The sequence below is a fragment of the Pelodiscus sinensis genome, chromosome 14 (assembly GCF_049634645.1).
Source record: "Pelodiscus sinensis isolate JC-2024 chromosome 14, ASM4963464v1, whole genome shotgun sequence".
NCBI lineage: Eukaryota > Metazoa > Chordata > Testudines > Trionychidae > Pelodiscus > Pelodiscus sinensis.
The window spans coordinates 1,137,005-1,153,411 of NC_134724.1; the positions used below are offsets into that span (position 1 = coordinate 1,137,005).

Genomic DNA, 16,407 nt, shown 5'->3' on the forward strand with positions numbered 1-16,407 from the left:
GTTTTTCTCCCTTAGCAGAATGTTGCAGTATCTGGGCTATTACACTACAGGGGAATATTTAAAGTGAATCAGGAAACCTTTTAAAATTAGAACAGAATACAATAAAGTACAAGTTAATTAATTTCTATGACTTCTTTAGAAGTTTGACTGAAAACTTTTAAAAAACAGATTTACATTTTGGAGCTACCTTGACATAGTGACTTTACTATTATAACCTTGATTTATGATGGTATAAAAATGTTTGTTAGAGTTAAGCATCAAGGGTAATGTGTAAAGTTTGAAGTCCCGTTTCCCTGCAATTGCAGTCAAGAACCATTACCTATGTAGGCATCTATCGTCTCAGCCATTTTCTCAGCCCTGTTCTTGCTCTTTGCTTTCAGTAGCTGACAAATGACTGCCATTTCTCAAGATAAAACTGTCTGGTTATGTGCCACAAAAAATAAAGCCATGTGTTTTACCATCTTTGTGATTATGCCCTGATGAGATTGCTTTAGCAAACAGCATGCGCTGCAGTACCCCAAATCTCCCTAAAATGGCCACATGTGGATCAGAAATGGCCCAGCTATTGGAAACATTTCAGCAGAGATTCTCGTTTGTCATTAAGTCTATTTCTGTGTTAATAAATATAAGACATGGAGTCTGTCCTTGAAATGAAGCTCTCATTGGAGCTATTCCAGGTTTACACCAGTGTAAGAGAGAGCAGAATGTGGCCCATAGAATCATAGAGTACGAGAACTGGAAGAGACCTCGAGAGGTCATTGAGTCTAGTCCCCTGCCCTCATGGCAGGACCAAGAAAATTTTGATCATCCCAGACAGGTGTCTGTCCAACCTGCTCTTAAATATCTCCAGTGGTGGAGATTCCAAAACCTCCTTAGGCAATTTATTCCACTGTTTAACCACCCTGACAGGCAGGAAGATTTTCCCTAATGTCCAACCTACCCCTCCCTTGCTACAGTTTAAGCCCATTGTTCCTTGTCCTGTCCTCAGAGGCTAAGGAGAACAATTTTTCTCCCTCCTGCTTGTAACACCATCATGGGTGTGTCTAGACTACAGGGTTTTGTCAACAAAAGTTGGCTTTTGTCGACAAAACTATACCTGCGTCTACGCTACCGCCGCGTTCTGTCGACAGTAAGTCGACAGAACACGGCAGCTTTGTCGACAGCGGTAAACCTCATTTTATGAGGAATAATGCCTTTTTTCAAAAGTACTCTTTTGAAAAAAGGCACTATTGCATGGAAACTGCTTTTTTGAAAGAGAGCGTCTAGACTCTCTTTTGAAAAGCGACTTGCTTTTTCGACAATACTGATTGTAGTCTAGATGCTCTTTTTCAACAGAGGCTTTGTCGACAGTATCTGTAGACAAAGCCTCTGTCGAAAAAGGCGTGCAGTCTAGATGTAGCCCATGGGTCTATATTGAGTTTTCTAAGGATGAGCCTCCAGTCTGGGGCCTGTTTTTTTCCAACCGGAATCAATGGCAAAACTCCCATTGTTTTCTGTGGGTGCAGGACTGAGCCCTTTCTGTTCCAAGTGCTGAGACAATAACATCCCCAGCTAAACTTCCCTGAGTCTAAAGTTTTGTGACAGGTGGCCAGAGCACATTGTACACCACGGTTATTAAATCTGTAAAGTGATGCTTCATTGCCGCAACTGTTTAGTTAACCATACTTTGATTGTTCTCCTTTGAAACATTGTTCCTCTCGTGTGTGTTTTGTAAAAGTGAAAATCTCAAATGTGCTAAACAGAAGTTTTAACCATCACTCTTAGTTTTGCATAGGAGTATTATGTGCTAATTGTTTGCACCGATATAGCCCCAGAAAAACTATTTGCCAGCTAAAAGACTATGTTTCTTTCTAATAGTCAGTTATGAGTGAATTTCCATTTGTCTCCATATTGTTCACATCACTACAGAACCCTCTGTATTGCCTATAAGCTCTACAGTTTGCCCTACGTACATTTTTACAGATGTTGGCCAGCCATTACTAGTATAACAATTGCTGCATTACCCAACTTGAATTCACATCATCTAACTGGATATGGTTCAGATCTCACTTGTTAGTTTTATACCGGTGTGCTGTTATTTGTCATTTCTGTCAGTGTAACTGATACCACTGAGGAAGTAGTCTGATGTGCAATACACTCCACCAATCCTACACAGTTTAGACATTACATCCATACACACTAGGGCCTTGTCTACACCAGCACATTTTATCACCAAAAACTTGCCTTTTGGCAACAAAACATTGAGGGTGTTTACACTGAAATGTGGCATTTTTTCGGGAAAAACACCCAGTTTTGGAAACAAAAAAACTTCCACCCTCGTGAAAGACTGTTGTCATTTCCCCTCCCTTTATGGCTGACAAAGAGCCAGTGTGGTCTCTACTGTTTGTTTTGTCAAGAGAACTGGCTTCTGCCAGTATCCCACAATGCCTGCCCTGATGGCTCTGCTCAGTGTTTTGTGATCTCTGCTGCCCGGCAGGCTGCACCCCTCCCCTTTCAAAGCTCCAGGAAGTGTCTGACAGCTGAGTGAGCAGCTCCAAACAAATCATTGTATTGCTCCTGTTCTGCCCCACTAGGAACACAGTGGCAGGCATGCTGCTACTGCCAGGGGAGGGCTGGAGAGACGGCTGTGCTACTTTGAGATTCCTCAACACGGAGAACTCACAGAGCAAGAGGGAATCCCAAGAAGCACAGGGATTAGCTCTGCCTTCCCACAACACTGCCCCGTGAGATGCTTACCCACAATGCTTTGCTCTAGCCATCGACAGGGAGCTAGCAATGTGGCCATGAAATATCGACAATGGGAGGCAGAAAAACAAGTTTGGCCGGTTTTCACTTTTGGTGAGTTTTGCATGTCGACCTCACTTTTGTCACCAAACCTTCCCAGTATAGACATAGCTTAGCTAGAACTACTTTCCAGGCCCTTGCCTTTTATAAAATACAGAAAAGAAATCTTCACCTTAACTGACTGTAAACTTTTGGGACCAGGAATTATCTTTTATTTTATGTTCAGTGTCCAGCCCAAAAAGACTACAACCCTATATGAGGTATGTTAATAGATGCTACTTTAATTAGAGATGTGTGAACATTTCCATTGGAAACCTTCTCTGGAAAAAAATGCAGATTGGAGACACCAAAAGGTTTCCCAAATTTGTGTCCATTTTGTCAAACTGCTCATTTGAAACAAAAATCTGATAAATCAAAGGAAAATAAAATTAATGTATGTTTTGTGTATGGAAACACCTAGGCTATGTCTAGACTTCCCCTTCTTGTGCAAAAAATATGCAAATGAGGTGAAGCGTGGAATATTGCCATGCCTCAACTGCATAATTAATGAGGCTGAGTTTTTGCGCAAAACCCCCTTCTTGTGCAAGAGCCGTTCTTCCTCTTTTTTTCAGAAAGAATGGCTCTTGCACAAGAAGGGGGTTTTGCACAAAAGCCTCTTGTGCAAAAACGGAGCCTTGTTAATTATGCAAATGAGGCATGGCAATATTCCACACTTTGCCTCATTTGCATATTTTTTGCGCAAGGGGGGGCAGTATAGATATAGCCCTAAAGAAGAAAAACAGCCCTATTAATATTTTTGTCTACTCTACCTGAAAAGCAAGATCAGAGAGATTTACCTACAGCAGCCAAAACAAATAATTTCCTTAGGAGAGCTTTTCAGTGTTTACTCTCCTACATGCCTGTGGCTGTGTTTAAAACACTCTGTAAATGACAAATTGCTCTCCTCCAGCAAAATTCATGTCAAACATAAACTCTGCACTTGTCCTAGAAACAAGATTACATTTTTTTTTTCAAGTTCAATAGCACATGCTAAAATAATGTACTTATGAAGAGGTTAACAAGGGAACCTAGTCTCAGCTCATTAAAGACTTTTCTTGATAGGATTCTGAAAGTCCTTAAGCCAGAAAAGGCTGAATACCACCTGAAAAACAGGTAAAGACCCCCAAATTGCTCTTATGATTGATAGAGTGCTCAAAAGACCTCAGGGTGTGCATTAAAACACTGAGTGTGGGTGTGCTGTTAATCATGCACCTGAATTGTGAGGTCAGCCGTGTTAGTTTCACAGCCTGGAATTTCATTTCAGAGCTCTTTGGGAAGGACAGACCACTGTGAAAATATTCTTCATCAAGGAGCTTGGAACAGAGTCCCCATTTTACAGATTGTCCTGCTTTATCCTCACCCTTTTCTACCCGCAACCCTGGTACTTCTTCTCGGGGGTCATTTGAGAAAATCCTTCCTATCCTTTGCTTATGTGGTGCCATTGTCTTTTAAACAGAACTCGTCATAGACTTACTGGGAAGTTCTGCTTACAAACTGATGGCACAGCATAGCCCTATATCCTTTAAACCCCCTGTGTTGCCATGGCTCCTCAGAACTCCTGCTCCTCAGCTCGGATCACAGGCTCGGACATCACCACCTTTGGGAAAGCTTTGTTTCTAATCCAGCCCAGCCGTTATTTGGCAGGGGAAGAAAGAGACATCTGGGGAGCAGCTGTGTCAGCCCAGGACTCATGGAACGGACAATGTTATACTGTCTGTGATTCTGATGCTTCTGATTACCGGGCCACCTTCCTTAGAAGGTTAGGTCATATTTGGCTGCTGCCTCAGTAAAGTCTGGGAAGAAGAAACCCTCTTGTGGATCACACACCTTGATATTACCTGTATGCAAACTGTTTTGGGAACAAAGGGCAGTAAATAAGACGGGAATTTTCCCCAGTGATTCTGAATCTGCTTAAAGAAACATTTCTTCTTTTTGGCGTTAAAAAGACATTGCAGATATGTTATGGTCACACCGGCTTCATCTTTACCTTCGCTTTGAACTGGATGTCTGATGCTTTCTGCCTGAACTAATCTCGCATGGTTTGGCTGTAAAGGTGGACTAAAAAGACTCTAAACCCCAATCCACTGACCTTCCATTGCTTCCTAGCTAGCCCCATTGGTTGAATTGTCTGTGTTGTCACAAAGGGATGCTATTTCAAAAGGGATAATTAATGGCATTTGAAAGTGCCCTTTTGGTGGGTCACCTCTTTGGTGCTGTTTCACTGTGCAATTCATCACTAAGGTGGTCCATGCTTGTGGCAGGGTCCTAGCTTTCTTAGATGATGACGTGTTCAGATAAGTGCTGTGAATGAGACATTCCGAATGAAGTCACCGACTTAATGAATCTTATCCTGAGGTGAAAGTAACTTACATTTCTTACAGGTACTATCCTCTCACAACTGGGGGGGAGGGACAGTGCTCAGGGCAAAGGGTGGGCGGGTTGTGATGCGACAGCATCTGCCAGAGGATTGGGATGTGAGGGAGTGCAGGAGTCAGAGCAGGGGAGGGGCTGTGGGAGGCATAGGGCCAGGGGCTAGGGTGGGTATAAGGTGGAGAGTGGGATGGGGGGCTTGGGGAAGTCCTCGTTGGTGACTCTGCCCTGTACTGCACCCCCAGAATTATGACCCAGAACCTGGGATCCTAGTTGCTGGCCCGGTCCCTTCCCTCGCTCAGGGTCCCTGCTGCCGGTGGCCCTGCCCATGCATGCCCGGGGCCCTCCTGGCTTCCATCCTCAACTTTAGGGGGTGGGGGTAAAGGACAGCATTAAGGGCCTTCCCCCCGTCAGCCACTTTCTTACTTTCACCTCTGATTGTACCACATCTGGAGAGAGCAAGAGCTGAACTTACGTGGGGTTGTGGCATTGCCTTTCTGCATTCTGAACACCAGCGCCACATGTCCGAGAGCAGGCAGACCACGAGCTCCAGGTCCCCCATCCTCCATCAGTTGAGTCCGGGCGATAGCCCACCTGGACACACTCTCCATTGAAGCACCACTGCAGAGGAAGCCAGACAAGAGTGAGGCCAGCTGAAAGAGCAGCAAAGGGGAGCAGAGCTCTGAAGGAGAGCGGCGTGCAGCGCAGGGGAACAGGAAGCGAGGGACAGGTGGTTAAGGGAAAGTGTGCACATGGGAGTAAAATTAATTTGGTTTCACATACAACTGTTTCACCGCAACTCATGTTGCAGCTTCCTAGTAGCGCCCGGGAAGCCTGAGAATTATGCCTTAGTGCTGGTGTCATAAAAAAACTCCACCAGCTGGTCATCACCCAGTTAACATGGAGACCGGGTCAGAAGGCAGGTTCGACAGGTAAAGCCTAAGGAATCCTTCCTGATCAGCAGAACGGAACTAAACTCTTGGGGCCAGATTCCTAGAGCCCTGCAAATCCTTGTGCATCTGCTTTGTATCTGCAGGTACCCGCATCCATGGATGTGGGTGCAGATATCTGTGGCTTGTTGTGGATGCAGATACAAATGTTGTGACTAGAATCCTGCAAATTTGCAGATATCGGTTTTATATCCGTGGGTATCCTCATCTGCAGATAGGGATGCAGGTATCCACGGCTCACTTTTGCAGGGACAGATGCAGATACAACATTTTGTATCTGCACTGGGCTTTACAGATCACTGGGACCAGCATCTAGCCCTAGCCAGGTGGGGAGACATGGAAATGTTTTTATGCTATCGTTGTTCTATTTTTTGATACCTTGAACCTGAGGCCACTGTCCTGGTCCCACGATGCAATTTAGAGCAGTCTCAAGGTCGCTTTGTGATGTGCTCCCTGGGAACAGCCCACGAAGAGTCATGTTAGCAGCCAGGGATTGGCTGCCTATGGCTGCTCTCTGGCCATGCCTCTTTGCCTTTGCCATGTCCCCTGCACCTGGACAGGGGGCACAGGAGCTGCTATCCTATGCCAAATAGGGCTTTCTGTGCCTGTTTTGTGCTGCTACAGTAAAAAAAGCACCTGGTACGGGGCCTCAGTTTGGTTATTAATTCTCCTCTTTAGTCCTCCCTGGGCTGGAAGGAAGTGGCGTGTGAATGAAACTGCAGCTGCACATGCAATGCTTGGAAAGTCAGGCCTGCAAGGTCAACTGGTGCCATGAGGACACAGCAGGGAGCAAAACCAACTCCAACTCCTATGCTGTTTCAGTAACTTGCTGCTTCAATGGATTTAGGCCCCAGTCCTGTCATTCTTACTCCATTAAAGCCACGGGAGTGGAGCCTTAGTAGGGACATAGGACCGGGCCTGTATTAAGCATTCTGACTTAGGGGTGTTCTTGTGCCTGTAAAATTTTGGATTTTACCCTTTACCTTTGCAAAGCTGACAGACCTGGGTCGTTGGCAGGTGGGACTGACCCTATGACCGAACGTAAGGGCTGAAGCCATGTGCCTCTACTGTATGAGCTAAAACCCCCCTGGCTCTGAGCTAAGGCGGTAGAGCACACCTCACTCTCCCTTTCAAAGGCCAGCTCTACACTAACGGGGAAGGTTGAATCAAGATACGCAACTCAAGCTACATTAACTATGTAGCTGAAATTGACATATCTTGTTTTGCATTTCTCCACCATCCCCACAGCACGGGGCCAACTGGAATCCCATCGACTTCCCTTATTCCTCACAGAAGAAGGAGTACCAGCAGCCATCAGGGTCCTCTGGGTTCAATTTAGTGAGTCTTAACTAGACTCACTAAACCAAACTCCGGAAGATCAATTGTGGCAGTGAAGAGATGGCCTCAGTGGTCTCGGTGCTGCTGGGTTACACCTTTAAAGTTAAGCAGAGGAGGGCAAATACCCCCTTCATGGGTGTGCTGATCCTTGTGCACAGCAGTGAATTCATCAGTGTACCAAAAAGAATATATGTAACTAGGTCCATCTAGTCCTCACCTTCTCAGAGCTGTGCTGGAAGCAGTGGTGTGGCAAACACTAGCACCTAGCACTAGCAGTGATTTGCAGCTTACTCGATTTAACATTTCAGTAACTACCCAGACACACAAATCCAGCTGTGCTGAATGTATCCCTCTCTAGGTAGCTCTGCAGTGGTAATTCCGATGCTGCAGAATTTCATCTGGCAACTTGTCTTATTTATTGATTTATGTAATAAACCCGTGTCAGGAAAACTGTTGCTTATGTACAAGAGAACAAATCGCCTGCAGCTGCAAGCAGAGCTTCCTCTAATTACCTTGTTCTCGCCACACTTTGTGCCATCGACAGCAGCGTCCAGCTTGGAGTGGCAAGTGGTCCCCACTGAGCACCAGAGCGTATTGCAGACATTCTGCGGAAAACAAGCATGGGCACAGCATGGGGGTTATGGACCATCCCAAAAGGCCAGCCCACACCCAACCAGTTTGAAACGTGTTCACACGCTGAATGACCCCCCTGATCTAATCAATAGGCAAAGAAAGCCACTGTGACCTTTCTGTTTACAGAGCTCCCTTTCTGGTCACCCTTTGCTCTGGCAGTTTGGACGTAAGCTTTCTGCTTTCCCTTACTGAGCCCCTTTAGCTTCCTCTCCTTTGAAGTGACTCTTCCTGAAACCAGGAGGAGAGAAAATTTGTGTGGGGGGTCAGTCTGGCTCCCTGGACCTAGGGGAAGAGGTGCTTTGGGAGCAGAGGGCTCCACAAGCAAACCAACCTCTCCCCTAATTCAGCCCAGATGACAAAGGCCTTTTCTCCATTAACACAAAGATCACTTGGCATTAGAAAAGGATCAGAAAAGGGCAACAAAAGTGACGAGGGGTTTGGAACGGGTCCCATATAAGGAGAGATTCAAAAGACGGAGATTTTTCATCTTAGAAAAGAGGAGACTAAGGGGGAATATGATGGAGGTCTATAAAATCGTGATCAGTGTGGATAAAGTGAATGAGGAAAAATGATTTACTTGTCCCCACAACACAAGAACTAGGGGTCACCAAATGAAATTAATAGGTAGCAGGTTTAAAAGCAACAGCAGAAAGTATTTCTTCACACAACACACAGTCAACCTGTGGAACTCCTTGCCAGAGGATATTGGGAAGACCAGGACTTTAACAGGGTTAAAAAAACTAGATACATTCATGGAGGATAGGTCCATCAATAGCTATTCGCCAGGATGGGCAGGGATGGTGCCCCTAGCCTCTGCTTGTCAGGGAAGGGATCACTTGATCATTCCCTGTTGTGTTCATACTCTCTGGGGCACCGGGCACTGGCCATGTAGGAAGACAGGATACTGGGCTAGATGGAGCTTTGGTCTAACCCAGTCTGGCTGCTCTTATGTTCTTAATTCATATTGTGAGATCTAACCCGTCAGCAGCCCGGTGTGAGTTTCTATGCAAAGACTCTCACCAGTCACAGGGTCACTCAGAAGTCCCACAATCTATCATTACATTAATGAAAACTGCAGGCACCCCCAACCCTGACTTACATCCATGTCATCGCAGAAGGCAGAATATGCTCCATACTGCAGCCGGCACTGATGGCTGACGTCATAGAGGACTCCTGGTGGAACCAAAGGATAGTGGACCACTTCTTTGGCAGGTGGGTCATCCAGACACAACCCCCAGCCTCGACTGCAAATGGGAAACAGTGTGGGAGAAAAATCAAATCACTCCAATTGTGTCTAAGGGGGGACACTGGAGGAAATCAAAACTCTCTAAAAGAAAACTGCTGTAAGGGTTAAAAGTTTTCCAGGCCTTTCTCCCTGTAACAGAGAGAAATCATCTTAACTCTAATCAAGACCTTTACAATGCCTCCTACCTCAAGTTCATGGAGACTCCTAGTCTGTCACAAATTGCCATCTAAACTCTTATCTTTGTCACAGTTTGCCTTGTAGACTCCTCACTCAGGTTCTCATGTGCCTTTGTACTGTAAAACTTACTTCTAGCACTTCTGGTGTGAACAGAAACCTCTCAGAGTCCTTCTACTGAGACTTTGATATGTTAAAGAAAACAATCAACAACTAAACTGTCTGAGCATACTGTATAAAGGATCCCTGAACCTGTCTCTCAGGGCTGGTTGCTGCTCTCACTCTGGTAGCTCTCAGCCTGCATGCATGCATAATAAAGTTTTCCTTCTAGATTTCTCTCCTGCTTCACTAGATTTCTCTCCTCCTCACTGTTTTGACCTCCAGCCTCGGACCTTTCTGGGGACTCTGTACCGCAGGGGAGCGAGATTTCCCCAACAACAGATACGTCAAAATCAAGCAGCTGGAGTCAATGTAGAGCAGGGGAAGAGCCAGCAAAACAGGCTCTTGAAGAACATGAGGATTGTTGCTGAAAACCAAGGAAGAGTGACTCTTGTGCACAGCTGGCAGTCCTGGGTAATTACCAGATGCTTCCAGGTGAGCAGCAACAGCTGTTTGCTCTGATACGCTGCTAGACCTGAGATTTCACGAGAGCCTGTTCTTAGGAGCTTCCCCCAGCACAGCTACAGAGTTAGCACAGCGGGTGAAAGTGAGTGCAACTCCATAGAAATCAATGGAGCTACAGCCACTTACCCAAGAATGAGGCCCAAGAGGTTTCAGGGAGCTCGATGTCAGGTATCAGCTGAGCCAGAGAGGCTGTGAGGGTGGCCACTCCTTATCGCTTGTCCTGGAGCATGACCATACAGTGTTGTGTGGTGCAGGCATAAGAGAGCCTCTTGGCTCTAGTGCTACCCGTAGGCTGTCTAGACTGGCAATTTTTTCCGCAAAATCAGATGATTTTGCGGAAAAACTTGCCAGCTGTCTACACTGGCTGTTTGAATTTCCGCAAGAACACTGACGATCTCATGTAAGATCATCAGTGTTCTTGCGGAAATACTGTGCTGCTCCCATTCGGGCAAAAGCCCTCTTGCGCAAATCATTTGCGCAAGAGGGCCAGTGTAAACAGCACAGTACTGTTTTCCGCAAAAAAGCCCTGATGGCGAAAATGGCGATAGGGGCTTTTTTGTGGAAAACCGCGTCTAGATTGGCACGGACGCTTTTCCGCAAAAAGTGCTTTTGCAGAAAAGCATTCTGCCAATCTAGACGCGCTTTTCCGAAAATGCTGTTAACGGAAAACGTTTCCGTTAAAAGCATTTTCGGAAAATCATGCCCGTGTAGACGTAGCTGTACAGTATTTCAGAATGCAGGGCCCTGTTGACTCCTGCTGACGTCAATGGTGAAGCTCCTAGGCTGCGATTGTCTTCATGTGCAAGACTCCATTGAAAACGTCACCAAAGAGACTCCATGTGTAACATGCGCTCCAAGGAAGAAAAGACTTCCCACTCATCGGTCTGAACACAAACACCTGGCAGAGCCCTCCAGCCTAGAACCTCATCAGAGACCAGGAGGCAGCCTGGTTTTTACAGTGGCACCTTGACAGCGCATGAGCAAGTTATGGCTGTGCTTGAAAGAGCTCTCCCGAAGCGGAGAGCAAAATACTGCTCCGACACATTCATAACCAGCCAAGAGGAGAAACGTTGGCTATAAAATGAAACCTCCCAGAGAGCGGCTGTCAGCATCTTTCTTGCACCAGGTTCATTTGAGAGGAAAGCTTGCGACAGCAGCTACTTCCTTAAGCCTGGATGGAAACAATACACATCTCCCTGACCCCGTTTGTGCTTTTGTGCCACTTCGAGTGTGAGGAGGTGGCAGGTTTGAGGCAGTCAGACGGCGCTTTAAATTCTCCCTCGCAAGCGCGTATTCAAGGGGTCGGCTCCTGGCCTGGTTCCTGTTATGGGAGACACTTTTCCTTGTCCCCCTCATTAGGCTGCGTGCCTGACACTTTGGAAGCCACATCTATTAATTCTTTACAAAACCTGCACTCGCTCCCACCCTGCGCCCAAGCCATTGAACAGTGTCTCCTGTTACTTGTTTCATTTAAAGGGGGGGGTGAAGGGTTGCTTGCCTGGACCTGGCCCCCACAGCTCAGGGCTCCTCCTCACCAGGATTGGGGAAGCCGCCTTGGTGCTCCAGCTCCCCCACCACTCCCATCACCCACCATCTCAGTCAGGGGCCACATCAGGGAGGGTTTTTTTTTTTTTTTTTTTTTTGCTTCTCACTTTTGTGCAACCACTGGCTGAATTTTCTGTGCATCAGAGGCCCCCGACCCTATAAAGGTTGCCCTCCCCTGATTTAAAGGTCTCTGTGAGAGGTCATTCCAGTGCAATGGTTGTTTTAAATATAATCATTTAAAATATAATAGCTCACAGGTTCCTGGTCGCAACTCCTCTGAAAGGAGGGCAGGGTAAGGTCAAGAGCTTCAAAATCAGATCCTGCTGTTAGTGCCGACATGGAAATAAACTGCCAGGGCATCTTAATTGCAAGTCAGGGAGGGAACATAAAGCAAAGTGTTGCCAGACCTAATCTCTTCCCAGTTAAAATTAGCACAGTAAGTGGTGGGTGCTTCCTATATTGTGTCGGACAAGTAAGGCCATCACAAATGCAAGTGTGTGGAAAAGTCTATGCGCTGCTGTGTTGTTTTCAGCCGTGAGGCACCCGAGTATTTATATTCTTGTTGCTCAGTGTTCGTTAAGAAAGACCAGCTGCTGCGCTCATGGGGATGCTGGTATGCGTAGGAGACTAGTCATAACAGTTGCACATCAAGTTGTGACAATGTTTACGGCCACAGAGCCACAAGATGTAGACAAAACTAGCAGCAGTTTGATTAGGTTCAGGAAGTCCTTCCAAATGGGGTTTCAAAGCATCACAGCAGGAGAGGACAGAGGCAAAATATTTTTAAACAAATGACGACCAGCAATTGAAAGAAATCTTCAAGGATGTTTATGTTAGAAGAGATTTTAACCCCATGAAAGAGATAAAGTCAGAGACAAAAAGACCAATAGAATGATTTCCGCTCCACAGTATTTTTTCCCTCCTGGCTTATGCTTTATGGATAGCCTGAAAGTTAGGTATTCAGCCATGCCACTGTGCTTGCATTGCAAAATGAGAGGAGGTATAGTCTAACCAGCAGTATGAATTGTTCTGGGGCAGAGGTGGGGCATTTAGAGAAGATGGAAAATATTTTTCAGCAACAATATGGACAGACTTTAATGTCCTTTTACGTACTGTATTTGAAAGAAGAGGGAATTTTAGAGCATAACATCAAGAACATACCCCACTTAGACAGCATTTTCAGGATAGAAGGATCCCAGAGCAGGTCACATCTATATTCAGCATTGCTAAAATGCAGCTGACTCTGAAGTGGAGAGCAGCAATCAACCACCATGCACCACAGTGAGTGAGGGGAAATGCAGACCAAGGACAGTGGGGAAAACTGGTAGTTTTTCAGGACAAGCCAGTGTCACAAGAGTCCAAAGACCATGCAAAGCAGACAGGGTCTCGGCCCGAAGTCCTGGTCCAGGAGACCCATGCAGAGCAAAGTGTCCTCAAGTCAGTAATCTCGTCCTGCGTGGGGAAGCAAGCTCTGAATCAGGATTTAGCTCTGTCAGTCCAAGGAGCCAAGCTTACACAAACACTCATCTTACTGTTTCAAAATACTGTGGCTTATATTTTATTTATTTGTGTATGTATATATTTATTTATTTAGCTAAAGCAAGTCAGAAGCACCCTGACTCTTCCAGAACAAATGGGCACACAGGACACGGGTTCAAAAACAAAGATCTCCTCCCAGTCCTTAACAATCACGTATGCAAAACACCATCCCCCCTTATCCTGAACTGGAGGTACGTAAACTCCTGAAAAGCTAGGGGAGGGAGAAATTAGCGATTAGCTTTGCCCCATTCAAGCCAAAGCTCTCATAGCCACAGTGCAGGAAGAAAGCAAAGCCCCTTGGACAGCACGTGTGCACTTGCTGGAAATGGTTATACTTAGTTCCTGAAGACTATGTTAATTTACTAAATATCTGAATGGGCACCTACATGTCACAGGGGTGGGTAGATAAGGCAAGAATCGGATGCAAGGGGATCTGACAATTCTCAAATGTGTAACAAAGCAGGTAAAGGGGAGGAAAACGTCTTCCAATGAGTCTCAAATCTTGTCATCCGTCCAAATCCTGCCAGCCTTAGGAAACTGAAACGGCTTCTCCACAAAGGGAGAATATGGAACAAGGATCCTAGCTGGGCATGATGGGCCATCAGCCTACTTCACTCTAGTGGTGCTTAGTTTACTGGTAAGTGGGTTGAGCCTATACTAGTCCAGCGACAGTTGTGTTTGGTTGCACAAGCCTCTCCAGCCCTCTGACTTGAAGTCCAATATTAAAGTGCAATAGTAAAGCAGACATGTGTAGCAACTGTCTGAGGAGACTTTCAACTCCCAACTCCTAGTAACCTCCTTACCAGGTCACAATACAAGCCAAGACACTCCTAGGGGAGTCGTTATAAATCAGCAATCATTTATTGCTTCATCATTAGGGTCTTAATTTATGTCGGTTTACAATGCCCTTGGCTTCCACCAGAATTAGCATTCACAGACAGGGCTTAACTTGGCTTTATGCTTTTGTCTCATGATGGGTTACAAGAGTCTCCCACACCCAGTCACAAAGCAGCTCTCGAACGTAACACAACCAGCGGCCCGTTCACCAGAACCAAGCTGCTGAGTTTTAGCTGTGATACGAGGTCACGACCAATTTCCTCACTCTAGGGAAGTCGTGGCCTCAGTTTAACCAATTCTGGGACAGGGTCCCACTGGCACAAACAGGGCAAACAATGGATGTCAATAACTACTAAACCAGTTCGTCAGCCCGTAAAGCTCACTGGCCCTCAGAGCTGTATCTCCAAGCTACCCCTAAAAAATGAAGCTAGGAAGTCTGGTGGAGAACGCCTTTAAAAGAGGTTTCATTTCCGTGGCTATCGCTGAACTCAGTATGCACCTTTTCTTGGTCTGCTGATGTTCCTCACTGCCCACCTTCCCTGTCTCCTAGCTCATGGTATGTATCCCCTTGAAATATCCAGGTCTTTCCAGGCGTCCAGATGCTTTTGTTGTACCGCTCAGGGGCCTGTCTATATGAGCAAGAGCCACCGCTTTACAATTAAGGGGCTTATTTAAACTGACTTAGGGTATGTCTACACTGCATTCCTCTTTTGAGAGAGGAATGCAAATGCAGATGAGCGAAATTGCAAATTAAGCGTGGATTTGAATTTCCTGAGCTTCATTTGCATAATCGCGTCCGGGCGCTATTTTGAAATACCCTATTTCGAAAAAAGAAATGCTGTCTAGATGCAGTTATTTCGAAAGAAAACCCTCCCTATAAAATGAGGTTTAAGGGTAATTTCAGAAGAAGGGTTTTCTTTCGAAATAACCATGTCTAGACAGCGTTTCTGGGTATTTTGAAATAGAGCCCAGATGCAAATAAAGCACACTTCAAATCCGCACTTCATTTGCAATTTCACTCAGCTGCATTTGCATTCCTGTCTCGAAAGAGGAATGCAGTGTAGACATACCCTTAGTTCAGCTGATGCAAACCGCTCTCTGGATCCTCCAATTTCAGCGTACACATGGATTATAGCAGTTTAAGGGGCCTGGGAAGAGGTTTAAACTCACTTCAAATAAGATAGCCTTTAACCAAAATCAAAGAGTTTTGACTGATTTAAGTGAAACCGGTTCGCCATTCTCATGTAGACAAGCCCCCCGGCTACATGGGGTTACAGCTGATCTCAGCCAGCTCTCAGGGAGGAGAGACATACCTCCCTTTGGCCTGATGCACAAGGTCTCTGCCCAGTAAGGCTGCCCGTCTGCTCAGCCTTCCTATCCTAGAGCGCTGGCTTCACACCCCCATGCGGCTCATCAGAAACATGATGACTGAAAACGGAGTTTTCCACATGCAGCTTCACAGCGACTTTCCTTTGGGGAGAGGTGCCCAGCACTTTTAAATGGACCTTTGGTTGGAAATTCCTTGGTTCTTCCCCGTCTCGTGTAGCTAAGCTTCACTCTGGCTAGGACACGCTGCCGTGTGGCCTGTGCTTGAGAAGGCTGGGGCTCTGGGGGCCCTAGAGGACTGGGCTGGCGCAAGAGCAGAGAGTATATCCCTGCTGCGCGCTTTACGTTCATTCGGAGTTCTGCAGACTCCCTGCCTGGCAGCTCCAAAGCCATTTTGTTTACTAGCTCATGGGAAAACAGCCAAAGGGCATTCACTGCGAGGGAAATAATGCATTCTGCACCATGCAACGCCAAGTGTCACCTATGCCCGGGCACTGCCTTGCTGTACCTCGAGACTGGTTTGTTAGCTCTCTGACATGAAACGAGGGCAAAGCCCTGCTCCTTGATCTCCCCAGGGCTCTGTGTGTGGTTGCTTGGCCTCTCGCTCACTGAAACAAAAGGCATAGAATAACTACTCCTGACTTTTTGTGTTTGATGCTCTCAGCTCCCCTCCTGCCTATGGCAGGCTAGTCTCCTGGGGGCTGGCATACTTTGCATTTAGGATGCACATGGTGTTGGTGGGCTGTGGCAGAGGAGAGGACAGACTAGCTGATGGCCATCATGCCCCAGAGGCCATCACAACATGGAACCCCCTCAGTGCCCCCTGCTTTTCAGATCACACAGAGGGAGCGGCACTAGGATAGCCAAAGTTCTTGGTGTCTGTCCCTTTCCCTGTGCTCGTGCTTCGTCTCTGAAAGCCAAACTCCTCCAGCACGCTGGGGGTCACTGAGCTGCGGCTCCCGTCAGGCCAGTGGCCAACACGCTACCTCCAAGAGTTCTGCC

General features: G+C 46.4%; 1 protein-coding gene across 3 annotated transcripts in view; it reads right to left on the reverse strand.

The window, feature by feature from the left end:
- Positions 1-16,407, reverse strand: part of ADAMTS7 (ADAM metallopeptidase with thrombospondin type 1 motif 7) — a 155,131-nt gene that overhangs the window by 89,585 nt on the left and 49,139 nt on the right. For all 3 annotated transcript variants that reach the window (XM_075896803.1, XM_075896802.1, XM_075896804.1), the window contains 3 exons: positions 9,214-9,358; positions 7,994-8,086; positions 5,669-5,814 (listed from right to left, as the gene is read on the reverse strand). In XM_075896803.1, coding sequence (XP_075752918.1) covers positions 5,669-5,814; positions 7,994-8,086; positions 9,214-9,358 — 384 coding nt within the window. The remainder of the gene's footprint in view (positions 1-5,668; positions 5,815-7,993; positions 8,087-9,213; positions 9,359-16,407) is intronic.